This window comes from Mustelus asterias, chromosome 23 (genome assembly GCF_964213995.1).
Source record: "Mustelus asterias chromosome 23, sMusAst1.hap1.1, whole genome shotgun sequence".
NCBI classification, from domain to species: domain Eukaryota; kingdom Metazoa; phylum Chordata; class Chondrichthyes; order Carcharhiniformes; family Triakidae; genus Mustelus; species Mustelus asterias.
The window spans coordinates 54,593,592-54,621,579 of record NC_135823.1 but is presented as its reverse complement, the minus strand read 5'-3'; the positions used below and the strand labels follow the sequence as shown (position 1 = coordinate 54,621,579).

The 27,988-nt window shown below is 46.4% G+C and overlaps 1 protein-coding gene across 1 annotated transcript in view; it reads left to right on the top strand.

Annotated features, from left to right (window-relative positions):
- pkd1a (polycystic kidney disease 1a) overlaps positions 1-27,988 on the top strand; it is a 229,998-nt gene that overhangs the window by 189,074 nt on the left and 12,936 nt on the right. Inside the window, exons 37-45 of the mRNA XM_078240701.1 lie at positions 250-452; positions 3,842-4,036; positions 8,384-8,535; positions 13,840-13,958; positions 16,098-16,251; positions 19,123-19,248; positions 21,269-21,443; positions 22,853-23,140; positions 27,401-27,535. Coding sequence (XP_078096827.1) covers positions 250-452; positions 3,842-4,036; positions 8,384-8,535; positions 13,840-13,958; positions 16,098-16,251; positions 19,123-19,248; positions 21,269-21,443; positions 22,853-23,140; positions 27,401-27,535 — 1,547 coding nt within the window. The remainder of the gene's footprint in view (positions 1-249; positions 453-3,841; positions 4,037-8,383; positions 8,536-13,839; positions 13,959-16,097; positions 16,252-19,122; positions 19,249-21,268; positions 21,444-22,852; positions 23,141-27,400; positions 27,536-27,988) is intronic.

Genomic DNA, 27,988 nt, shown 5'->3' with positions numbered 1-27,988 from the left:
GATTCAAAGAGGAAGGGCGGGAGAAAGCTCGTGTGGAACATAACCGGGACTGATCGGGCCAGTGACCAGTTTCTGGGTTGCAAATACTTTGTAATGATCATAACTTTGTCACTGTAACAACTACCAAACACCTCTTCATTTCATACAGGACTTTCGGTCTGTTGTGTCTCTTTTAAGATCTGTTTTGAGGGAATGACTGACCCAGGTTGGATTCCATTAATGTTATTTTATATTCTTATGTTTCAACAGCTTTCACTGATCCTCCGCAGCAATGTCTCTTCCCGTGCTGGTGTAGTTATACAGCCCACGTCCTCTGCTTCCTCCTCTTCTTAGGCTGCTTCGCTGTGTCCATATGGATTGGCGTTAACTTTACCCCCAGGATCGCCCTCATGTGGCTCATCTCAGGAATCTTCAGCGTCCTCTCTTCATTCTTCCTCTTGGAGCCTCTGAAGGCAGGTTTCCGGCACAGAACCATTTGGCCATGAGCACTAATCATAGTTTGAAGTCTTAGATCTTTCTAGATTTTATCAGGATACTACCAGGACTTGATGGTTTGAGTTATAAGGAGAGGCTGGATAGACTGGGACTCTTTCCCCTGGAGTGTAGGAGACTTGGGCGTGATCTTATAGAGGTCTAAAAAATAATGAGAGGCATAAATCAGCTAGATAGTCAACATCTTTTCCCAAAAGTAGGGGAGTCTAAAACTAGAGGGCATAGGTTTAAGGTGAGAAGGAAGAAAAACAAAAGGGTTCAGAGGGGCAATTTTTTCACAGTAAGAGTTTTAACAACACCAGGTTAAAGTCCAAGAGGTTTATTTGGTAGCAATACACATCTCTTTAACCTGTGCTTAACGCTCCCTCCACCCACATTGTCTGTATCTTTAAGATCTGGTTGGTTGTAGAGATTCGCATTCTAATCAGTATTCTGTAACTTGATTTTGTGTCTCTGTGCACTGTTTGAGAGCACATTTCCACTCCATCTGACGAAGGAGCAGTGCTCCGAAAGCTAATGGTATTTGCTACCAAATAAACCTGTTGGACTTTAACCTGGTGTTGTTAAAACTCTTACTGTGTTCACCCCAGTCCAACGCCGGCATCTCCACATCATGACTACCATCGACACCGCAATTCTTTCACACACAGGGTGGTGAGTGTCTGGAACGAGCTGCCAGAAGTAGTAGTAGAGACGGGTACAATTTTGTCTTTTTAAAAGCATTTAGACAGTTACATGGTTAAGATGGGAATAGAGGGATATGGGCCAAACGCAGGCAATTGAGACTAGCTTGGTGGTTAAAAAAAAAAGGGCAGCATGGACAAGTTGGGCTGAAGGGCCTGTTTCCATGCTGTAAACCTCTATGACTCTAGATTTGTTTGGGAACATGTGGGTCAGCAAGACCTGGGATACCCTTGGAATTGGTACTGGAGCTCCAACAAAAGTGTGTCAGAGATTTAGAGGGGAATTTTCCCGTCCCGCCCAACATGGGAATCGTAGTGGGCAGAGGGTGGACCATGCAAGGGCCTGTTTTTGGGGCGAGTGTGGCTGGAAAATCCCACCCTCAGTTGGCGTAAAAGAGTGTCGAGTCATTCTCCACGTTGTGGGATGGACATCTCTGAGGAAACTCCCCAGCCTCTGACGTTTTGCATGAGTGTTGAAGAATATACCGAAAGACCACACAAGTTCAACTTTTTATATTCCCACAACATCTGGTTCAATAAAGCTGGACATTTGTTTTCTTTATACCAGCATCCAATTTAGCTGGGCACCAAGAGACATCTGTTATTGCCCATCTGACAACTAAATAATGTTGTATTGCACGGGAATCTTTAATACCACAACAAGTTGTTGCATTAAAATGGCACCTTTAATATGATCAGACATCCCAAGTGGTTCCACAGGACTTAAGAGTATCACGTTCAATTCTGGTCACCACATTACAGGAAGGATGCGGAGGTTTTGGAGAGGGTGCAGAAGAGGTTTACCAGGATGCTGCCTGGATTAGAGGGTATGAGGTATAAAAGGAGAGGCTGGATAAACTAGAATTGTTTTCTCAAGCGGCAGAGGCTGAGGGGAGACCTGATAGAAGTCTATAAAATTGTAAGAGGCATAGATAGGGTTGACGGTCAGAATCCTTTTCCCAGAGTTAAAATGTCTAACACTAGGGGGCGTGCACTTAAGGTGAGAGGAGGAAAATTCAAAGGAGACGTGAGGGGCAAGTGGTAGGTGTCTGGAACGCACTGCCAGCGGTGATGGTGGAGGCAGATACAATAGGGGCATTTAAGAGGCTTTTAGGTAAGCACATCATTATGCATGGAATAGAGGAATATGGACCAACGGCAGGCAGAAGGGATTAGTATAATTTGGTGTCGTGTTCGGGAAATTGTGGGCCGAAGGGCCTGTTCCTGTGCTGAACTGTTCTACGTTCTATGCAGGAGCATTAAAGGACAACATTTGTCATCCAGTCACGTGGCAATGAACCGTTGTGATCTGGAATGCACAGTAAACAATTGAAGGGAAAAGATTTTGTAGGATTATGAAGAAAGAGTAGGGGGGATTTGGACTACTTGGATCACTTTTTTAAGGCGCTGACACAGACACGGAGGGCCGAATGGCCTCCTTCTGTGCTATATCATTCTGTGATTAGCTGGGTGTGGAAGCCCTTACCTGTGCTGGGGTACTGAGGTAACTGGAGTGGCCCATAAGATGTAGGACGCAGAAGTAGGCCATATGGCCCATCAAGTCTGCTTCACCATTCATTTGATCATGTCTGATCCACAGTAACTAATTCGATTTAGATTGATAGTCAAACCAGTAGCTTCCTGGGCTGCACCACTGACTGTTCCAGCAAGTGAGGGAAAACTCAGGCTGGAGTTTCTTTATTATGTGGTACTTTCCTTTACGATTGTAAAAAAACTATTTCGCTGAAACTGATTGAGTTTGAATCAAATCCAAACATCTTTGGATCAAATCGTTCAGCAGCGACCCAGGCCTTGCACACAGTGGACAGCTCATTGGAAAATTGCAGGTGTATTGCCCATAACTTTAGCGGCCATGGATGTTAATGGAGAGGAAATTTGCGGGCTAAATAAACACTGGTTTGGCCTGGACTGGGGGATTGCGCCCAATTCTGAGCGCGACACTTTAGGAAGGATGTGAAGACTTCAGAGAGAGAGTGCAGAAAAGATTTACAAGTGCAGTTCCAGAGATGAGGGACGTACAATTACGTGAATAGATTTGGGTTGTTCTCCGTTAGAGAAAGTGGAGAGCAGATTTGATAAAACATGAGGGGTGTGGATGGAGGAGCTAGCGAGAAACTGCTGCCGTTGCTGAAATGGTTGAGAACTTGGGGACACCAAGCGAGTGGCAAAAGACCAAAGGCAACATGAAGAAAAACTGTTTGACACAGGAAGTGTCTAGGTTCTGGAATGTACTATGTGAGTGTGGAGCGGGGGCAGATTCTGTTGTGGCTTCCAAAAGAGAATCAGCTAAACGCCTAAAGGTAACATATTAGCAGGGCTATTGGGGACGGGGAGGAGAGTGGAACTAGCAAAATTACCCTGGCAGAGAATCAGCACAGGCACAACAGACTGAATGGCCTCCTTCTGTGTTGCAATCGTTCTACGTTTGGTTAATTTCTGATAAGTTGTTTGCCGCCTGCAAGGAACTACAATTGGCTCTGGACCTCAAAGTTCAACCTCCCTGATCTTGGACATATCTCCTTATATCAGAACAACTTAAAGCCGGAGGTTTAGGCCCTCCTCTCCATTTGAACAACTACTGCCTTCAATAAGAATGCTCCACTATAAATGAGAGTGCCCTTTCTGATCCTCTATTTGTAATTCAGGTTCTGACCGAAGCACTTTACTTTGCGGTGGTTGCCAAGCGCGTCCATCCCGATGAAGATGACAATTTAGTCGAGAAGCCGCGAGTCGAACAGATCTCGGAAAAAATCGGCAAGGTGCGGCCTCCTCAAGGATACGGCCTTCTGCAAGCCAAGGAGGAGGCGAGGAAGGTCCAGGTTCTTCACAGGATACTCAAGGTACAAATCGGAAAACCTCCATCAATTCGGAGCTTCAACCAGCACTAAAGTAGGAATGTAGAAGAAACCTCTTTACTCATAGAGTGATTAGAAAGTGGACCTTGATTGGCAATCCAGAGAGCCAGGGCAATGCTCTGGCTTCGAATCCCACCAAGGCAGACAGTGAAATGTGAATTCAAAAAGAAATCTGGAATTAAAAGTCTAACAATGACCACGAAACCATTGTCAATTGTCATAAAAACCCATCTGGTTCGCTAATATGCTTTGGGGAAGGAAATCTGCCATCCTTACCTTGTCTGGTCTACATGTGACTCCAGAACCACAGTGATGTCATTGACTCTTAACTGCCCTCTGAAATGGCCTAGCAAGCCACTCAGTTCAAGGGCAATCAGTGATGGGCAACAGATGCTGGCCTTGCCAGCAATGCCCGCATCCCATGAATGGAAATAAGAATGTGGAATGGTTGAGGTGACTAGCATTGATGTGTTTAACAGGGAGCTGGATAAACACACGGCAGAAAAAGGAACGGGAACTGAGATGAGGTGGGAGGGGAGAATGTTTCTATGGAATATAAACACCAACAATCACCAGATGGGCAGAATGGTTTGTTCTTGTGCTGTATATTCCGCATACGACGTACCTGTCAGGTACTCCTAAAACATTGCAAGTGCATTTAACCACACATTTAATGATAAAATACACCGTAAGCCAGTCAGCAGCTGAACGAGCAAATTAAAGATGACTTCTGTTGAACAGCCTGACTCATAGAATCAGAGGAATCCTTATGGTGCAGAAAGAGGCCATTCGGCCCATTTAGTCTGCACTTACTCTCTGGCAGAGATTCTTAATCAGGCCCTATCTCCATAACCCCACATATTTACCCCGCTAATCACCCTAATCTGCACGTTTTCAGGACACCAAGGGGCAGTTTAGAATGGCCAATCCAGCATTGGGGTAGCAGAATGGTACAGTGGCCCCACAGCGCCAAGTACCCGGATTCAATTCCGGCCTTGCGTCATTGGCCATGTGGAGTTTACACCTTCTCCCCGTGTCTGCGTGGGTTTCCTCCGGGTGCTCCGGTTTCCTCCCACAATCCAAAGATGTGAAAGTTAGGTGGATTGGCCATGCCAAATTGCCCCGTCGTGTCAGGGGACGTCATCGGGTAAATATGTGGGATTACAGGGATAGGGCCTGGGTGGGACTGTAGTCAGTGCAGGCTTGGTGGGCCGAATGGCCTGCTTCTGCACCGCAGGGATTCTACGATTCTAATCCACCTAAACCGCACATCTTTGGACTGTGGGAGGAAACCGGAGCACCCGGAAGAAAGCCACGCAGACACTGGGAGAAGGTGCAAATTCCACACAGATAGTGAGTCGAGGCTGGAACTGAACCCGGTCCCTGTCGCTCTGAGGAGCAGTGCTAACCACTGTACCACCCCATTCACAATATATTTCAGTTTAGGAAGTTGACACATTTTCAATGACCTTCTGTCTTTCCTTCAGAAGTCCCAGCGATCCTGTTTTTATTCTGAAACTTTTTAATCTCTGACTCATGCATGTGCTTATACAATCAGGGGGGAAAATGAGTTGTGTTTCACTTGTTAACACCGAGGTAAGTGTGTAATTCTCCTGATGCTACAGAGCAGGGATTGCTAGATCTTGGATGCAAATTTTAAATTTCCAGCCGTAGCCAAAACAAACACTGAGAGAGCTCAAAAATGGCAAAGAGTAATTTTTTATTTCACAATGAATCATGACTAACGTTAGTGTTTTTTCCAGTTCAGAGACCAGCTGTTAAAGGCAGCTGATCCATCAGTGTCAAAGCAACAGAGCTATCAAAGGACTGAGGCCAAGTATACTGATGGTCTTGGCTCCCAGTGTCCATGGGCCTTTGTCAGTAGGTGTGACACTGATATTAATTAATCCCCTGCCTACACATTTATAATTCACACCTATCAATCGTCTCCCTGTGTAATTTAACTTTAATTACTGTCTGGATAGTTGTTCCAAAGCCAAAGTCGGTCTCACCAAGTTGTTAAAAAGAACTCAGACAGCAATACATTCACCACAGAAAAATACATCTGTGTTTTCTGGAATTGGTATTTTCTGGAATTGTTTTTTTTCTTTTAAGGTAAAAACATTTAAATAAACCGCCTAATGCTGGAAGAAAATTTAGAATTGTGCACTAAACTTAACTCCTCTCAACCAAACGATGTGTAGGGAGCATGAGAATTATTGATTATCTTACTGTAAAACAATCCACTTCAGTTACTTTAACCACATCTATTTACTGATAATTTTTTTAAAAGATTTTTTAAATTTGGAACCAGGTAGAGGAAAAATAAATGACCCTTGGGTTAATCTACATTTAACAGACTGACCACACCTAACCTCTTCCACAATTGTTAACTTAGCGATCACTTCCCATCTTCAGGCCAGAGCACCTACCCCACTCTCTCACAAGCCACTATAACTTTCCTCTCCTACTCTCACTTCCAGCTGTGACTTCCCCCTTCCTCTTTCACTTCCTGTTGCAACTTTCTCCCTCCCCCTCACTTCCTGCTGTAACATTCCCCCCTCCCCCTCACTTCCCGCTGTAACTTTCCCCCTCACTTCCAGCTGTAACTTCCCCCTTCCCCCTCACTTCCCGCTGTAACTTTCCCCCCTCCCCCTCACTTCCCGTTGTAACTTTCCCCCTTCCCCCTCACTTCCAGCTGTAACTTCCCCCTTCCCCCTCACTTCCCGCTGTAACTTTCCCCCTTCCCCCCTCACTTCCCGCTGTAACTTCCCCCCTTTCCCCCTCACTTCCCGCTGTAACTTTCCCCCTTTCCCCCTCACTTCCCACTGTAATATTCCTCCCCCTCACTTCCTGCTGTAACATTCCCCACCTCCCCCTCACTTCCTGCTGTAACAATTCCCCCCTCCCCCTCACTTCCCGCTGTAACATTCCCCCTTCCCCCTCACTTCCTGCTGTAACAATTCCCCCCTCCCCCTCACTTCCCGCTGTAACATTCCCCCTTCCCCCTCACTTCCTGCTGTAACATTCCCCCTCTCAGTCCCCCCATCTTGGTATACAAATACAAATCAGGTGCAGGCCATTCGGCCCCTCAGGCATTCGCCACCATTCAATAAGCTCACGGTTGATCTGATTGTGACCTCAACTCCACATTCTGCCTACCCCCAATAACCTTTGACCCCCCCTGTTAATCAAGAATCCATCTACGTCTGCCTTAAATATGTTCAATGGCCCTGTCTGCACTGCCCTCTCCGACGAAGACAGTTCCAAAGACACACGAACCTCAGAGAAAAAAAAAATCTTCTAAATTCCTCATAATTGAGAGACCCTCTTATTTTTAAATGATGTCCCCTTGTTCTAGTCTCTCCCACACGGGGAGATTTCCTTTCTGCATCCACCCTGGTCTGGCACTAATGTGGCTGGAACATCGTGGAGGAGGGAAGTAATATTCCTCTCCCATCATTATTAGTGGGCTGCCTCCTTTTTCATAAGCAAGGGAGCTATTTACGTGTGTAAATACTAATCGGTGCTGTCGGCTGTTTACACTCTTCCCTGAGGCATGCGGACAGCGTGCTGTGCCTGGTACACGAGTGAAGTGCTCCACAAACAACAGGAGGAAATGTTTACAGGACTCTTGCCTTAAGAACAGCTCGCATCATTGACTTAACAGTGATGTGGGAGAGAAGGAACGAACAGTACGAATCCTGCATCGTGAAGTGGCCAGTGGATTACATATCCAGGCTTTGGATGCAACCGTAGCAACTTTCCAACCAGCTATTAAACAAAATATTCAGTTTCGAAAATAATAAGTCTGAGCACAAACACAGGATAATTATTTTCACAGAGTATCAGCTTCTCCCGTTTAGGTTTTAATACCAGTTCAGTATTGCTGTTATCCTGAGGAGCACTCGAACCTTGTCCTGTCCCTTTGATCTCGGTTTTTTTTTCATTTATATTTTGTCACAAGTAGGCTGACATTAACACTGCAATGAAGTTACTGTGAAAATTCCCCCAGTCGTCACGCTCCAGTGCCTGTTCGGGTACACTGAGGGAGAATTTAGCATGGCCAATGCACCTAACCAGCACGTCTTTCAGACTGTGGGAGGAAACTGGAGCACCCGGAGGAAACCCCACGCAGACACGGGGAGAACATGCAGACTTCGCACAGACCCAAGCTGGAATCGAACCCGGGTCCCTGGTGCTGTGAGGCAGCAGTGCTAACCACTGTGCCACCGGCTTGTGTTCAAGTGTCCTCATTCTTATTTTTTTAAAATCAGTATTGACATTAACGTTAAACAGCACTAATTGGGATTGTCACCTCTTGTCTTTCAGAACTTCATCATCTATATGCTGTTTCTGCTCGTGGTCTTGCTAATTAATTATGGAGACTCATTCAGAGATGCCCAGAGCCGACTTCTGCATAGTTCAATTAGACAGGGCTTGCTGGGAGCCAGAAATGGGGTCGAATTTCAACAAATCAGAAGGTAAGACACAACTTGGATTTAATATAGGAACTTATCATTGAAAACCTGACATGCTGCGCACACCTCCCCTCCCAGATTACTCAATCCATATCACCAATATTGTTGCACTTGTAAATATATTTCCCCATTGAAAGAGAGAAGGGACTTCCATTTAGAAAGTGCTTTCACATTTTCCATCTAGTCTGTTAAAACCCAGGCCAGAAACTCCAAGGTGTTTTATGAAGTTAGCCTAAGTTTTACATTTGATTTTGGCACTGGGGTGAGCATAACATAGAAACATAGAAACATAGAAACCCTACAGTACAGAAAGAGGCCATTCGGCCCATCGGGTCTGCACCGACCACAATCCCACCCAGGCCCTACCCCCATGTCCCTACATATTTACCCACTAATCATAGAATCATAGAATCCCTACAGTGCAGAAGGAGGCCATTCGGCCCATCGAGTCTGCACCGACCACAATCCCACCCAGGCCCTACCCCCACATATTTTACCCGCTAATCCCTCTAACATACGCATTCCAGGACACTAAGGGCAATTTTAGCATGGCCAATCAACCTAACCCGCACATCTTTGGACTGTGGGAGGAAACTGGAGCACCCGGAGGAAACCCACGCAGACACGAGGAGAATGTGCAAACTCCACACAGACAGTGACCCGAGCCGGGAATCGAACCCAGGTCCCTGGAGCTGTGAAGCAGCAGTGTAAGGTGTTTCACTCCAGGTATGATTCAAGTGACCCATCAGAAACCTTTTATAAAACAATGTTTATTTAAGAACACAGTTAAAATATTAAAAAAATAATTAGCATAACTTTTACCAATTACAAGACTTAAGCATGACACATAATAACTCCTAATAGCTAGCTATCTCTGTTGTTCCAAGTTAAACACCATCCCACAGCCATACACTCTTCTCAAGAGCAAGTCCGCTCACGTGATGCTGGACCTTCAGCTTTGTAACACCTATGGACAGAAGTCCAGGCCAGCTGTTTGCCGAGAAAACAGCCAAGCATCAGAGAGGTAAACTTAATCTTGGGCAGCTTCCAAAAACAGCCACACAGAGAACAGAAACTCCAACTTCAGAGAGAGGGAAAAAGCACTGTAGCTTCTCTCCACTTCAAGCTGCTACTGAAAATGAAACTAAAAACTAGACTTCTCTATGAAGCACAGCTATTCCTAGTCACATGACATGCCCTGTCAATCATCCCCAATCAAACTCCACTCCGCAATCCCAGGGGAACACATTAAAACAACAGAACACTGCATTAGCCCAGATTGAAATCAATGTGATGTCAATTGTACTGTCTCAGCAACAATGAAGGCCAGCGACTACAGACAACACGGTGCTGACAAATTGCCAAGGACTGCAGAAACCTCCTGCAGAGAAACATGATTAAGATACAATTCTTAAAGGCATAGTATCGTCACAAATCATTGTTGTAATGCGGGAAATGCTGCAGCCAACTTACACACAAGCAAACCTCTGCAAACAGCAATGTGATAATGACCTCATAACCTGATGTTGGTTCAGAGATAGGTATTGGCCAGGACTATGGGGAGTGCTCTCTTGTTCTTCTTTGAACAATGCCATGGGTATAAATTATTAAGGGCAGGAAACAAGGAGATAAGTCATGGTTGGTGGAGGTGGGGGGATGGGGGAAATTTTGCATGGAATGCTCGGATCACTGTTGTGTCTTGTTAGGGACCAGGTCAGAAATTCCAAGGTATATTATGAAGTTAGCCGAGACCTTAACTTTTCCTTTTGATTTTGGCAATACGGTGAGCATAAGATGTTTTGCTCCAGGTATGATTCAATAGATCCACTAGGAAGCTTTTATCAAAACAAACTTTATTTAAGAACACAGTTAAAATATAACAAAAAGAATTAGCATAACTTTTACCAATTAAAATATTTAAACATGACGAAGTATAATTCTAAACTGCTAGCTATCTCTGTAGTTCCAATGTAAGCAGTATCCTCATGGATATAAATCCATTTTTAGAATTAGCATTAAAAAATGCTCATGTGGATGCTAGATTTCCATCTTTTAACATCCCTGGACAGATAGAGAAAGACACTTGTCTTCTGACTCCCATACAGCAACCTCCAGAGAAGGATCAATTCCCAAACAGCAGAATCTCAGATAAAGAGACTCATTTTCTGACAGATCCCAATCTCAAAGTCCAGAGAGAAAAAGAGACACAAAGAGAGCGACCACTTCCAAAGCGGCAAACTGAGCTTGAGTTCTGTGTAAGCCTAGCTCCACCCTACCACATGATTTTCATTGTCAAACAACCTAATCAAGCCCTACTCTTCAAAACCCAGGGGAAAGCACTAAAAACAACAGAACAGCATTAGTTTAGATTAAAACAAACATTGTAGCAATTAAGATCAATTATGCTGCTGCAGTAACAACAGAGCTGTCAGATTCAGACAAAAAGGCATTGAAAATAAACTGCTGAAGCAGATCCTGCACCAGAAACATGACCCAAATACATGTCTTAAAGACACAGTATCATCACAGTCTAAATTACAAAATATATCAGGCTTCAGAAACAATGCAATGTGGCTAAATATGTAGATGACTCCAAAATTGGAGTTAGTCGATTAGAAGGAGGGAGCTCAGAAATAACAATGAAATAGGGAAGATATACAAGTGGGTAGCGGGATGTAACTTAATGCAACTTAAAGTGTAAAATGACAGAAAGGAAGGACAAACAGAGGAGTGTTGTAGCTAAAGTAAAAGTTAAATTATTAGTCACAAGTAAGGCTTACATTAACACTGCAATGAAGTTACTGTGAAAATCCCCTAGTCGCCACACTCCGGCACCTGTTCGGGTATACTGAGGAAGAATTTAACATGGCCAATTCACCTAGCAGCACATCTTTAAGATTGTGGGAGGAAACCAGAACATCCGGAGGAAATCCACGCAGACACGGGAAGAACGTGCAGACTCCACACAGAGACCCAAGACGGGAATTGAACCCGGGTCCCTGGCACTGTGAGGCAGTAGCGCTAACCACTGTGCCACTGGGGCTTTGGCTAAAGAAGGTGGTCATTACAATGAACAGTGTGACTTCTCGTATGCACGCGTGCACGGCTCACTGAAGTGATCTCGAACGCACCGTGCATCTGAAATGAAAAGGCTGCTCACAACTTTGTCAGGAGAAATTTCCAGTGTAAGTCACGCCTTTTAAAATTAACCTGGCCCCTGACGAACAAACTGTAGTGCTCAGAGTTTGTGGAATCATAGCATTCAGCCCAACGAGCCTGCAACGACTCTCCGACAACAACCCCACCCAGGCCCTATCCCCATAACCCCATGTATTTACCCCGCTGATCGCCCAATCCTACACATCTTGGGACACTAAGGGTCAATTTAGCATGGCCAATCCACCTAACCCGCACAAATTTGGACTATGGAAGGAAACCAGAGCACCCGGAGGAAACCCATGCAGACACGGGGAGAATGTGCACACTCCACACAGTCACCCAAGGTGGGAATTGAACCCGGGTCCCTGGCGCTGTGAGGCAGCAGTGCCACTGTGCCGCCCCACACAGCACAAAGAAAATTTAGAGGGAACATTGATATTACGACTATGGGCTACTCGGTCTACCGTTCCGGTCCTTTAGATACAAAGGGCTGAATTTTACCAGCTTTCTGGAGACAGTCTGAGAGGGGCAGACGCCTCATCAAATGGTGTCTGAAGGCTCCACTACCACCACCTATCTTTGTCCTGATGCCAGGGGATATTGTCAATGGCGGGAATGGCAATGGTGTGGCTGCCAACCCTCTGGAGGTGGGCAATTCCCTACCCCGCTGGCATTCGAATTAGCCTCTGACGGCACCTAACATGGAGGCATTCCCTCCTCAGCTGCAGCCACCTCGGGGAGGCGCTGCTGAGCTGACTGACTCAACAACTCTGAGAGGCAGGTCACTTTCCTTAACTGGATGGCAGGCACTGGCCACTACGGGTCAAATATCACTGTTTGCCCATACGGACTCGGAACCCACATTTGGTCCATGCACTGGGTCAGGTCCAGCTCAGTGTGTAGCGACACGCGTTGATCCAGGTAGTTTCCCGTGTGGCAGTGGGCTCTCAGCCAGGCCACTGGGCAGAGCAGTGCCATTGCTGTGTACACAGGCAGCTTGGATAAGCAGAACTATCTCTGCATTTACAGCCAACAGCACTGCAGAAGAGTGTTTGAGATAGATTAAGGTTACTTTTCTGTCATGATATAATGTACCTTAGTGAAGAACAGACCTAAAAAATACTTGACTTTGTGTGCAGGTCAGATTTTAAAAGCCTCTTGTCCGTCAAGTTGGTAAAGTATACGGATTTCCATTGCTAAATATCAGGAAGAAAATTTAAGATGGTTAGAGAACCAGAAATCATTCTGCCTTCTTTCTCAGCATGAACAACTAGATGGCAAATGATGTTTTTGGCCCTTAGTTACCTTGTCCTCTGAAGCACCAAAGGACAGCTCCTAGAGGTGTGTCACTTCACTCGAGCTTTCACGTTTAATGTTGTCACAACTGAGAGATACACGAGTTATGGAACAAAAATAGGTAGAATTAACATTTCAATTAATCCTATATGATTAAGATTTTTTGCTTGATTTACTTACTTACAAAATGGCTTGTGGATTTGTCCGGCCATTGGGAATGTATAGGGTTTGATGCACCGGGTGTGCGGTTTAGCTGATCATGTGGTTCAACTTCTGTTGCAAATGCTGACTTTGTGATTCATGAAGTTAAGGGATAAAGGGGATAGTGTGGGAACGTAGAATCCCTACAGTGCAGAAGGAGGCCATTCAGCCCATTGAGCCTGCACTGACCACAATCTCACCCTAACCCCATTACCCCAGGCATTTACCCTAGCTAGTCCCCCTGACACTAAGAGGCAATTTAGTACGGTCAATCCACCTAACCCGCACATCTTTGGAGTGTGGGAGGAAACCGGAGCACCCGGAGGAAACCCATGCAGACACGGGGAGAACGGTGCAAACTCCACACAGACAGCGACCCGAGGTTGGGAATCGAACCCGGGTCCCTGGCGCTGTGAGGCAGCAGTGCTAACCCACTGTGCCATCATGCTGCTCACAAGGTGGGAAGGTGGATTCGAGGTGGATCAACCATGATGAATTGATTGGTTGAATATTCTTGAGAGGCCGAATGACCTGTACGTTATGACTCATGACTCGATCGAACGCAAAGAGAGTTTTTGTTGTGGCAATCTGAAACATCTTGCCATGTGTCCTCTGTTGGAATCTATCTAAAATCGGCGCGCTCTCTTTCAGATCAGGGGAGCTTTGGAAATGGATGGCAGAGGTTCTGTTCCCGTACCTGTACAACAATCGGAGCAGTACGCTGTTGGGGTGTCCACGGATACGTCAGATTCGTTCAAAACTAAACGACGGTAAAAGAAAGCACTTGAATTTCTAAAGGGCCACGCACAATATCAGAATGTCCAAAGCGCTGAATGGCCACTGAGGGATTTTTAGAAATGTAGTCACTCTTGAAATGAAGGAAATGCGATATGCAGCAACTCCCACAAACAGTCATGTGAGAATAACTAGATCATTTGTATTTACTTCTTATTCTTAGAAATCTTAGAAATCTTAGAAACCCTACAGTACAGAAAGAGGCTATTCGGCCCATCGAATCTGCACCGACCACAATCCCATCCAGGCCCTACCCCCATATCCCTACATATTTACCCACTAATCCATCTAACCTACGCATCCCAGGACACTAAGGGCAATTTTAGCATGGCCAATCAACCTAACCCGCACATCTTTGGACTATGGGAGGAAACTGGAGCACCCGGAGGAAACCCACGCAGACATGAGGAGAATGTGCAAACTCCACACAGACAGTGACCCAAGCCGGGAATCGAACCCAGGTCCCTGGAGCTATGAAGCAGCAGTGCTAACCACTGTGCTACCGTGCCGCATTGGATTAATTGGATGTGGGTGTCACCCGCTGGGTCAGCATTTATTACCCATCCCTAATTGCCCTGGAACTGTTGGTTCTGGAGTCACATGTAAGTCAGACCAGGTAAGTACGGCAGATTTCCTTCCCTAAAGGGCATGAGTGAACCAGATGGATTTTTCCAACAATCAGCAGTGGTGCCATGGTCATCATTAGACTTTTAAATCCAGCTTTTCATAGAATCCCTACAGTGCAGAAAGAGGCCTTTCGGCCCATCGAGCCTGCACCAACAACAATCCCGGCCCACGCCCTTTGCCTGTTACCCTACGTATTTACCCTGACACTAAGGGGTAATCGAGTATGGCCAATCAACCTAACCCACACAACTTTGGAGTGTGGGGGAAAACCGGACGACTCGGAGGAAACCCACACAGACACGGAGAGAATGTGCAATCTCCATACAGGCAGTCACGTGAGGCTGGAATTGAACCTGGATCCCTAGCACTGTGAGGTAGCAGTGCTAACCACTGTGCCCCCACTAAAATTTTATTGGATTCAAATTTCACCATGGTGGGATTCAAACCCAGGTTGCCAGAGCATTACCCCAGTCTCTGGGTTACTACTCTGGTGACACTTTCATTGTGCCATCACCTCCCCTTGATCTTGGTTGAGAGATAAATAGCAGCCAAGAAATGATACCATGGGATCTTTTGCAACCATCAGAGAAGGCAGGCTGGGCTTTGGTGTGGGATTTGAACCATTGACACAGATGAGAGTGCCGCTACTAATTAAACATCAACAGTTATCTAAACAGTTTATATGTTTTTAAGAGTTTTGAAAATAGAATGTTACAGGAAAACAACTGGATTGTTATCAAAAGAGAAAATGCTGGAAAATCTCAGCAGGTCTGGCAGCATCTGTAAGGAGAGAAAAGAGCTGACGTTTCGAGTCCAGATGACCCTTTGACAAAGCTTTGACAAAGGGTCATCTGGGCTCAAAACGTCAGCTCTTTTCTTTCCTTATAGTTGCTGCCAGACCTGCTGAGATTTTCCAGCATTTTCTCTTTTGGTTTCAGATTCCAGCATCTGCAGTAATTTGCTTTTATTAACTGGATTTGTTATAGTTGAAACCAACTTCAAGCTCAGAAGCTCAGCTTGCAAACTCCATCTTGCAGACTGGGCAGTCTGGACGTAACAAGTCACTGCTTAATACTGAATGGAACATCCTTATAAAAGCTCCTACTCAGTTAGCCATAAGGGATGAGATTCGCCAGCCTCCCAGCTGCATGTTTCCCGTCAGCGGGAGGTGGTGCGTTGTTTGCTTGCGGCGGGATTCTCCGGTCCTGCCGCTGTCAATGGAAATCCCCATTGATGTCACCCCACGCTGGCGGGAAACCTGCGGGTGTGGGTGCACTGCCAGCGGGACCGGAGAATCCAGCCGGTGTGAACGGCCGGAGAATTCCAGCCAACATTGCAGATCAGTAATTGCAATAGAGTGTATCAAATCTCAGGCCACTTCCTGTTTTGAGTTAACTCATTGCAGAGCCATTGCTTGCATGTGGCACAAATGTTTCTGTTTCCCAGCTAATTGCACTTCCTCTTGTTTCTTGCTCATGTCCGACCAGTTCGATGTCTTCAGCAACCTCCGGCATCCCCGATAACTAGGCAATGCCTACAGGATCCCAGCCTTCACCATACCAGCGATTCCGAGACTGGTTGGAAGAGTCCAGTTACAAATCTGAGTGATACATGGTCATACTTGGCACCAGATCTACCAGGGTAAGGAATGTGTTCCCGACTGTGGGCCCAAGGGATGTGTTCTGCTTCTTCCTTGTAATGATGTAGTGAGTGCGGGAGTGGAGACCCAGTCTGAGAAAGTGGAAAGTCATCCCTCCCTCATTAGAATCATCGAATCCTTACAGTGCAGAAGGAGGCAATTTGGGCCATCGAGCCTGCATCAACTCTCTGAAAGAGCATCTTACACAGGCCCATCCCCCTCCATATCCATGCATTTACCATGGCTAATCTCCCTAACCTACACATCAGTGGACACTAAGGGACAATTTAGTATGGCCAATCCACCTAACCTGCCCCCCCTTTGGGATGTGGGAGGAAACTGGAGCACCCGGAGGAAACCCACGCAGACACGGGGAGAATGTGCAAACTCCGCACAGGCAATGACCCGAGGTCGAAATCGAACCCGGGTCCCTGGCACTGTGAGGCAGCAGTGCTAGGCGCTGTGCCACCCTGTGATTATCCTGTGATTGTGCTCCATCCTGTGTTGCAATGGTGGGCAAACTGCAGCCTGAGGGCCATGTGCGGTCCGTCTGGATTCAGAGTGAGGCCTACAAGACATTTTGTTGCTTGTTGCCCATGTGCAGGTTCCACATTGTGCTGATTTCTGTAGCGTTTTATGTAGCTAGCCACATAGCTTTTTTCCTATTGGTCTGACTGAAGTGATACGCACGCAAAGCAACTCACCTGATGAAGGGGCAACACTCCGAAAGCTCGTGCTACCAAATAAACCTATTGGACTTTAACCCGGTGTTGTGAGACTACTGACTGTGTCCACCCCAGTCCAACACCGGCAAATCCACATCATGATGTATAAATGATTGAGCATTTTCTATAACTCATTCTGAAATAGTGGGCGTGTATTAAATGTCTTTAATCTTATTCATGGGGTCATGAACAAGCCTGATTTCAATTCTGTGGCCCACTGAGATGAAGGGGGCCACTCATGCGGCCCACTCACTAGGCTAGGTTGCCATGTGCTGGAAGGTTGATGTGGCTATCAGATGAGAATAGTCTAGGCTCTCAGTTTCCTTGCTCACGGAGGGAGAGGCCATCCATTCCCGCCAGCTGGGTTCACACATGAATAAGAGCCAACAAACCTGTACTGATGTAATGACACCAATCTAAGACATCGAATTCTCCAGTCCCGCCGGCAGAATTCTCCAGTCCCGCCGGCAGAATTCTCCAGTCCTGCTGGCAGCACGTCAGAGGCGAGATTTTCTGGTCCTGCCCAATGCGGGAATCGTAGCGGAAGTTCAGTGCACCATTTAAAGGTCTGTTGACCCTGGGCAGGAATTTCTGGTCTTGACGCTGTGTGTGGCCGGAAAATCCCGCCATGGGTTTCTGGTTGTGGACTGCCCCACACTGCGTGGGATTTTACAACCTCGCTCAGGCGAGGCTTGTAAAATCAGGCCCGAAGCCAACAGAGAATTCTGTTCTGCGAGCCTCACCCGCCCCGATTCCGGGGGCGGGCAAGGCGGTAAAATTCCAGCCATCTTCTCTACGTCCACCCTGTTAAACCCCTCCATAAATTTACAGACCTCTTCCAGGTTCTTATGAAATGTCTTGCAAGACATCTCCATTCAGAAATTAAGGAGTAAAAACACTGAGACAGCGTAATGCTAAACTAAACAAACAGCAGACCCTTGATTTGAGTCGCGGTCTATGCTGAATTTGCTCAAGCGAGCAAGCGGGTTTCTACAATTGGCTGTGGCTCCCTTCTACTGGAGAGGAGGCGGGGAAAAGGACAGAGGTGTAGATGACAGGCGAGTATGGGAACAGACTTGGCTGTGATACTTTACTCACTCAAGTCGCCTACTTGCCATAATTGTATAGACTTGCACACGTAGAATGTCTTCCTGGGCTAGATGTTGAAGGAAACCGACCCTCAAACAGATTTGGCAGATTCAGTCCAGAAGAGAGGCAAATTGGGGACTGGGGGGGGTGTCGATAATGTGGGAAAGGAGAGGAATGTGTGGAGGGGTGTGGCTAATGTGGAGATGGGGGTGGTAGTGGCTGTACTGATTTGCTTTGTGGGTCCCTTGTTGTAGGTAAAAAATACCTCTGAGGCTGGTATGAGTCAAAATACATTAAGGTTTATTCTCACAAGCTTGCGGGAGAACTTGACTCCTGAAGGCAGAAGCCAAAGTTCTCCCTGAACACAGAAACGTGGGGACATATATACAGCATGGCTTCTAATACTGGTCACGAATCAACCCCAGACCAGTCACGACCCAAACATACAATTCACAACTGCTGGTCTCGAAGCAAGCTTCCAGACCAGCTACAAATCAAAAATAGAGCTCTGGTCACGAAGCAAGCCTCAGACCACTTACAAACTAAAAATACATTTATAGCTTCTGACCATAAACCAGTGTATCTGACATTCTCAGCTCACGAAGCGCAGGTCTTCTGTTTCCTGTTCTTCCCGCGGTTTCCCTTTGAAGTTCCGGCGCTCTTCCAGCTGCCCCAGAGGGAGTTCCCCTTCAAAGGGCCGATATCGCGCTCCACATCATGGAATTGCTTCCCTTCCGCAAACCACACACAAACTTGTAGGAAAGGTAAGACTTCACAAACACATTCACATTTACATTGACTATCTATTGTTATAAGAATAAAAGTTAACTGGTATTAATGTCAGAAGCAGTACAAACAATGAATAATTTGTATTAATGTCAGAAGCAGTATAAACCTGAGGAGATTAGCCACAATGAAGGGTTATGTTTGTGATACATTCTAGGTACAAAAAACATTAACCCTTTCCCTTCTTCACCCTTAACAAAGGTGGATTGAAGTATTGGCATATTGACTTATTTCTGTGTGCATTACAATTTATGGGTCTTTTTCTCTTCCGAGGTTGTGGTACTGGGGCCAGAATACTGTGTATGACAGCGGTGGATATGTACAGAACCTTGGCAGGACGAGGGAACAGAGTAATTACACGCTGTGGAAGCTACAAGAGAGAAATTGGCTGGATAGAAAGTAAGTTTCATTACACCGAGTGTCGCTGAGAAATAAAACAGGATCCTGAAGGCTTGGCAGTTCTGAGGCTTCAAGGTTCAAATGGTTTATTTTTGTCTTACATAACACGGTGGGTTAAGCTAGTTCAGAACCAGATTCAGTTTAACTGGAAGACTAAATCATTGGATACATTCCCAATTCTGCATATGTGTCTGTACTGTCAGTAACACCGACCTCTCATTAAAGAAAGAGCTTGCAATAAAAAAGTATGTTGTCACATTCCTGGTACATCCGCTGGCGGCACGGTGGCACAGTGGTTAGCACTGCTGCCTCACAGCGCCAGGGGCCCGGGTTCAATTCCGGCCTCGGGTCACTGTCTTTGTGGAGTTTGCACATTCTCCCCATGTCTGCATGGGTTTCCTCTGGATGCTCTGGTTTCCTCCCATAGTCCAAAGATGTGCGGGTTAGATGGATTGGCCATGCTAAATTGGGGGGGGGGGGCTGTGGTGCAGACTCAATGGGCCGAATGGCTTCTGCACCGTAGGGATTCTGTGATTCTGAAAGGGCCTCCCGGCCAGTTACTTATTTCTGAGCTGTAGTGACTGTTCTGCAAGTGATTCTGCAGAGCAAGGTCCCAGAGATGAGATGAGATCCTCTGTCTCTGGTGATGATGGCTTGCCAAGGCACGAGTAGAGCTCCCCTGTACTCCTTTGAATAATGCCGTGGGACCTTTCATATCCCTCAAACGATGGACAGGGGCCTCTGTTTGTTGTATCTCCCAAACACACAGTACTCTTTCAGCGCTGCTTTAATGTGAACGCATTTGGACTGGGGCGTGAGCAAACTTGTTTCTAATTCAGAGGTAAGATTCCAACTACTAAATGGACGCTTTGTAGGTACTTCTAATCATGCTCCACAAAATCGATTTATATATTATGTGTTGAAGTTCACACGTTTCAGTGGAAGCTGCAGTGTAAATACTGTCATAAACACCTCCTTATGGTGCCAGCAGGTAATAGTCTGATAGGAATTTCACTATATATTAGACAACTTCTGTAGATGATGGTTGAGGGATGAATGTTGGCCAGGACTTTGGGAGAAAACTCCTTTGATTCTCTTCCCTTAATATCAGAATAATGTTGACTCTACTCAAGAGGGAAGAGGGGTCTTATTGAACTTCTCAGCTGACAGACAGTGCGACTCTCCCTCAAGACTGCACTGAGAATGTCAGCCTTGATTATGTGGTCAGGTTCTTGCAGTGGGACCTAGACTCGAACTCAAGAGGTGAGGCTGCTTCCCACTAAGCCATGGATGACACTATAACCCCGGGTTTGTGAGCTTCCTGCTCAGGAAGTCATAGAAGTGTGATGGTCAGCTTATTACCCTAGAGTCAGGTTGGTCAGCCATGATTCCTGATCGCTGCTGAGTTAACTGGCTGGAAAGCACGTGGGTGAGAACAAAGTTGGGCTTGGCTCTGAGATCTCATAGAATCCCTACAGTGCAGAAGGAGACCATTCGGCCCATCGAGCCTGCACCGACGACAATCCCACCCAGGCCCTATCCCTGTAACCCCATGTATTTACTCTGCTAATGCACCTGTCACTAAATGGCAATTTAGCATAGCCAATCCAACTAACCCACACATCTTTGGAGTGTGGGCGCAAACCGGGGCACCCGGAGGAAAGCCACGCAGACGCGGGGAGAACGTTCAGACTCCATGCAGTCACTGGAGGCCAGAATTGGACCCGGGTCTCTGGTGCTGTGTAACTACTGCGCCACTGTGCTGCCCTTGGCTTGTTGAAGTTTTCGTTCGAGGCTCACTGTGGTGGAACTGGGCTGCGCTCCCAAAAGGCCACCGATGTATGTTGACCCTCGCCCTGCAGAGTCAATGCCATTAAGAAGAAATTAAAAGGGTTCAGAATTGCTGCCACTTTTCAAAGGGCGACACCTTGTAAATTGCATCCCATGAGGTCAATAAAAAGCTGATGTAAAGACATGCTGCATGTACGCTTTAAACAGACCTGTTATTTTGCTCTGCTAGGACTAGGGTCATCTTCATCGAGTTTGCCCAGTATTTCCAAAATGTGGATCTGTACAGCGTGGTCACCCTTCTCGTAGAGTTCCCTTTCTCGGGAGGAACATTCACCGCCATTGACATCAAACCATTCTCACTGGTGCAGCTGAGTACCGGAGTGGACTTCCTGCTCGTCATGATGGTAAGTCCTTTACCACCTGCGGGAGTCACATGATGTGGCGTTCAATCGTCCCGCTGTAATTCACCCAGCAGACATGAGTTGGCAGCACTGAGGCTGGAGGCGTGAAAGCCTGCAATAAAAAGTGACACAGAGACAGGGGCGGGGAGTCCCACTCAGGTTAAAGATGAGCAGCAAGAGCTTTCCCTGTACGCCAACCGACAAGGCAGCTTTCCAAGTCTCTGGAATTGGGTACACTGTTCTGTGCAAGGAAGTCTTGGCCCATTTGTTGTCAAAAGGCTCTCGTTTAATATAAGTCAGGTTAGGTCAATTCTGAACAATGATTAATTCTGCTATATAGTTGTGTTGTGCAGCATCTGCACTGAGAATAGCTTAGCCACAGCCATTTGGGCATTCGTGACTTCGATATTCATACACCGCCAAGTGAGATTCCAGGTTGCATAGTTCTACCTGAACTGTACAACCAACATTTAAGCAAGGAACGTGGCTGTATCTCTTTCATGTCTATCTATATCTTCTAAAGAACAAATTGTTTCACAACCATGCTGCCTATTTTTGCACCAAATCTGAAGGCGGTTCAAATCATTTTGCACATACCTGCTACAGTGCCATTTGGAAGAGCGCTCATAAAGTAGTCATTCTAGTGTGAATCTCACATCGGAAACATTTCAGTTGCCACTGGTAAGTACTTTGCTGCCACCACTGCTTCTTTAGGGCGTTTCCAGCAGTGAAACATTCCTCACCGGATAGAATATGTTCCGAAAGACTCTCATCTCGGAAGCGTTAAACCAATGAAGTCGATATCTTAAGTCAGTATTGTGTTAGTGTTCTTAAACCCATGATTATGTGTTTTATTAGCCTAATTTAGCCCCCCTTACATCAAGCCCTAACCTGAAAACCAGCTAACAAAAACAGAAAATGCTGGAAAATCTCAGCAGGTCTGACAGCATCTGTGGAGAGAGAGTAGAGCCAATGTTTCTAGTCTGGATGACCCTTCTACAGAGCTGGTCGGAGAGAAGAGCAGTACTTCTCCTGGGTAGGTGTTCCTGAAAGAGAAGTGGCAGTGAGTTAAACATCAAGATAAAAGCAAAATACTGCAGATGCTGGAATCTGAAAAGTGTTTAACTCACTGCCGCTAACCCACACATCTTTGGACTGTGGGAGGAAACCCAACCAGACACAGGGAGAGTACTGCACTTTCCTCCAACCAGCTCTGACGGAAGGTCATCCTAACTTGAAACGTTGGCTCTATTCTCTCCCCATAGATGCTGTCAGACCAGCTGAGATTTTCCAGCATTTTCTGTTTTAGTTTCAGATTCCAGCATCCGCAGTATTTTACCTTTAGCTGAAAACTCAGCTGCTAGTCTTTTGGAGTCAACTGAAGAATCATTTCACCATTTGTTTCCTTGCAGGTTTTCCTCGCCTTCTTCGTCCTGTACTTTACAATTACCGAGTTACTCTTGATCTGTCATGAGGGCAAGGCTTACTTCCTTCAATTCTGGAACTACCTGCAGTGGTCCATCATTATTCTCAGTATCTGCTGTGTGGTTGTGCATCTGAAACGTGCTAGAATTGGTGACAGGCAATGGGCAACATACCTTGCCAACCCAGACCGCTTCACCAACTTCTACCAGATGGCGTGCCTGAGCTATGTGTTCACCAGCCTGGCTGCTGTCCTCCTCTTTCTGCTGACTATTAAGGTATGATCCCAAGAAATGTTGGCCTCAAACTCATGCTGATTCGTTAAAGTTGCAACCTAGCTTCACAATCCAACTCTCTGGAACAACACAAAGTGGGCCTCGTTTTCGGCTACTGGACCTAAAGTAAAATAAAGCAAAGTTTATTTATTAGTCACAAGTAAGGCTTACATTAACGCTGCAATGAAGTTACTGTGAAATTCCCCTAGTCGCCACAGCCCGGCGCCTGTTCAGGCCAATGCACCTAACCAGCATGTCTTTCAGAACTATCGAGGGCAGCTAGGAGCTACTGAATTCACAGGGTGACATTATTTTCAGATGAAACAAAAGGAAGGAAGCAAAACTTGCATCCTTCGTCCTAGGAACAACTCATAGTCCACAAAACCATTGTCGATTATCCGGAAAAACCCATCTGGTTTACTAATGTCCTTTGAAGGAAATCTACCGTCCTTACCTGGTCTGGCCTACACGTGATTCCAGAACCACAGCAATGTGGTTGACTCTCAACTGTCCTTGGGCGACTAGGGATGGGCAATAAATGCTGATCAGCCAGTGACAACCATGTCGCACGAATGGATAATAAAAAAAGGCCCATCCACCATTCCCCCAAAACCATCACAATATTTTAATTTTCATCACTACAAGCCTGCCCAAAAGGCCACTCCAAATATCATAGTGTGGCACAGCACAGAATGGAGGGCCATTCAGCCAATTCAACCCAGCTACTTGGTAGAACTTCCCAATGACTCTCGCTGCCCCCCCCCCCCCGCCCGCCTCCCTCCCTCTCTGCTCTTTCCCCACAGCCTATCGTTCTTTTCCCTTAAGGAGATGTCCAATTCCCTTTTGAAAGTTACTATTGAATCTGCTTCCATCACACTTTCAGGTAACACATTCCAGATCAAAAACATTGATAACATTGAGCAAAGAAGAATTTAACATGGCCAATACGCCTGGCCAGCACGTCTTTGGGAGGAAACCAGAGCACCCGGAAGAAACCCACACAGTCACGTGGAGAATGTGCAAACTCCACACAGACAGTAACCCAAGCTGGGAATCGAACCCGAGTCTCTGGCGCTGTGAGGCAGCAATGCTAACCATTGTGCCACCGTCCCACCCTTATGTTAGATTAGGCCACAGCTGGAGTACTGTGTGCAGTTCTGCTCACCACTCCTATATAAGGGAGTGATTACATGAGAGAAGGTTCAGAGAAGGTTTCCTTCCACCAGTTTAGTCCATGTCCCGCTATTCCAGTTCGCTATTCCGGTTTACCTTGATGTGATGCTGCATCTACATCGTTTAAAATCTTCCATACTTCCATAATTCCCCCTTTTCCAGCCCCCAGAACCTCCAGTTTTTTTCTTCATCTAATAGCAAAAGTTTGGGAATTTGCAAAGTGAGAATGAATTACAGACTGATAATGTTATGCAGTGTTGGGTGCGGGGGGCAGGGGGGCGGGTGTGATTAAACTTATTCAACTGAAATTAAATCACTTTCTACTCTAAAAATGGAATCATGGAGTTTTACAGCACAGAAAAAGGCCCTTCGGCCCATCGTGTCTGCGCCAGCCATCAAGCCATTACCTATTCTAATCCTATTTTCCAGCACTTGGTCCATAGCCTTGTATGCTATGATGTTTCATCTAAATACTTCTTAAATATTGTGAGTGTTCCCACCTCTACCAACCTTTCAGGCAGTGAGTTCCAGATTCCCACCACCCCCTGGGTGAAAAAGTGGCACAGTGGTTAGCACTGCTGCCTCACAGTGCCAGGGACCCAGGTTCAATTCTGGCCTTGAGTGGCTGTCTGTGTGGAGTTTGCACGTTCGCCCGTGTCTTCTGGGTGCTCCAGTTTCCTCCCACAATCCAAAGACGTGTGGGTTAGGTTGATTGTCCATGTTAAATTTCTCTTTAGTGTCCAAAGATGTGCAGGTTAGGTTGATTGGCCATGTTAAATTGCCCCTTAGCGTCAGAGAGACTAGCAGGGTAAATATGCTGGGTTACGGGGATAGAGCCTGGGTGGGATTGTTGTCGGTGCCGGCTCGATGGGCCGAATGGCTTCTTTTTGCCATTCAGCCCATCTGTAGGGATTCTATGAAAAGTCTCCTGCCCCTTAACTTAAATCTATGCCCCCTGGCAATTGACCCCTCTGCAAAGTGGAATAGTATTTTCCTATACATTCTCTCTATGCCCCTCAAGTTAAAAGTTAAAGTTTATTTATTTGTTACAAGTAGGCTTACATTAACACTGTAATGAAGTTATTGTGAAAATCCCCTAGTTACCACACTCTGGCGCCTGTTCGGGTACACTAAGGGAGAATTTAGCATGGCCGATGCACCTAACCAGCACGTCTTTCAGACTGTGGGAGGAAGCTGGAGCACCCGGAGGAAACCCACGCAGATACGGGGAGAACATGCAGACTCCGTACTGACAGTGACACAAGCCGGGAATTGAAGCCGGGCCCCTGGCGCTGTGAGGCAGCAGTGCTAACCGCTGTGCCATCGTGCTGCCTTTTACACACCTCAATCAGGTCCCCTCAGCCTTCTCTGCTCCAAAGAAAACAACCACACCCTGTTCAGTCTCTCTTGAAAGCTGAAATGCTCCAGCCCAAGCAACATCCTGGTGAATCTCTTCTGAGCCTTCTCCAATGTAATCACTCCCTTATCTAGGAGTGGTGACCAGAATTGTACACAGTACTCCAGCTGTGGCCTAACCGAACATTAGGGCGGTACGGTGGTTAGCACTGCTGTGAGGCAGCCCGAAAGACGTGCTGGTTTGATGCATTGGTCATGCTAAGTTCTCCCGCTCAGGGGCCGGAGTGTGGCGACTAGGGGATTTTCACAGTAACTTCACTGCAGTGTTAATGTAAGCCTACTTGTGACTAAAAAAATAAAAAACTCTTTGACCAGCATTTTATGCAGCTCCATCATAACCTCCCTGTTCTTATATTCAGTGCTTCAGTTAATAAAGGCCAGTATCCCATAGCCTTCTTAATCACCTTATCTACCTGTTTTGCTGTCTTCAGAGATCTATGGACATGCACACCAAGGTTCCTCTGATCCTCCATACTTCCTAGGGTCCGACCATTCACTGTCTTTCCCCTGCCTTGTTAGCCCTCCCAAAATGCGTTATCTCACACTTTTCAGGGTTAAATTCCAGTTGCCATCTAACCAGCCCATGAAGGAATCTTCCAATTTTAGCAAAACCTTGATTTGGTGTGAAGGGTATATTGATCTTTGAGTGGGTGCAGTGCAGATTCCCTAGATTAAATGATGAGGACAGGTTGAGTACAGAAGGTTAGGGGGTGATCTCATTGAGGTGTTTAGAACAATTGATGAGCAAATAGGCAGAAATCCCTCTGGTGGGAGAGTCCGCAACGGGAGGGCGTGGTCATTAAATAAGAACCAGGTCATTCCGAAATGATGGCAGCAAGGACTTTTTTGTGACACGGAGAGGAGTGGAAATCTGGAACCATCTCCCCTGCCAAAAAACATATTGAGACCACTGGCGGGATTTTCCGGCTGCGCTCACCCCAAGATTGGAAAAACCCGCCCGAGGTCAACAGACCTTTTCACCACTATTCCTGGATATGGTGAAGCAACTGGATAACCTGGCCCTGCTGTGTCAGAACCAGGGCAAATACGTTGAGGTTGAATATGTGAAAATTCCGCCCCGTGTCTCAATTGGAAAGTGTCAGAACACTGATATGTAGGTTTTTCATAGATTGGAATCCCTACAGTGCAGCAGGAGGCCATTCGGCCCATCCAGTCTGCACCGGCCACAATCCCACTCAGGCCCTATTCCTGTAACCCCACATATTTACCCCGCTAATCCCCTGACACTAGGGTCAATTTAACATGGCCAATCAACCTAAACTGCACATCTTTGGGCTGTGGGAGGAAACCGGAGCACCCGGAGGAAACCCATGCAGACATGGGGAGAATGTACCAACTCCACACAGACACTGACCCAAGGCCGGAATTGAACCCGGGTCCCTGGCACTGTGAGACAGCAGTGCCAACCACTGTGCCATTGTGCCACCCACATTTTGTTAGGCAAGACTGTGTGGGAGCAAAGTGGGTCATTGGAATTGAGATCCAAATCACCTGCAATCGTAATTGAATAACAGAACAGGCTCGAGAGGCTGAATGGCCTCTTCCAGTTCCTGTCTCTGTTCCAGCGTTCTTTCGAAACATTTGCCTATGGTTTGAATCGATAAAATTGGATAATTAATTCAGATTCTTTTCCTGGTTGGTTTGGGGAAACAGGCTGCCCGACAATTGCGGTTTGTCAGGAAGTGGTCCATCTTCGGAAAGACCTTGTACAATTCTGCAAAGGAACTGATGGCGATTGGTGCAATATCAGTGGGTCTTGTTCTTGGCTACACACAGATTGGTTATTTGGTGAGTACTTCATTATACAGGTAGGGTATCATTACATTACTTGTTATGATTGTCAGCTATCCCTACATCTGCCAAGGCCCCAAAACTCTGGAATGCCATCCACACACTCAATTAGAATCATTGAATCCCTACAGGACAGAAGGAGGCCATTCAGCCCCTCGAGCCTGCACCACCAACAATTCCACCCAGGCCCTATTCCCCTAAAGCCATGTATTTACTCTGCTAATCCCCCTGACACTAATGGACAATTTAGCATGGTCACGGTGCAGACTCAATCGACCAAATGGCCTCCTTCTGCACTGTAGGGATTTTACGATGTATGTATCCAAACAATAGAAACCCTACAGTGCAGGAGGAGGCCATTCGGCCCATCGAGTCTGCACCGACAACAATCCCATTCCATTCCCGGTCCCCACAACCCCAGACACTTACTCTATTGATCCCTCTAACCTT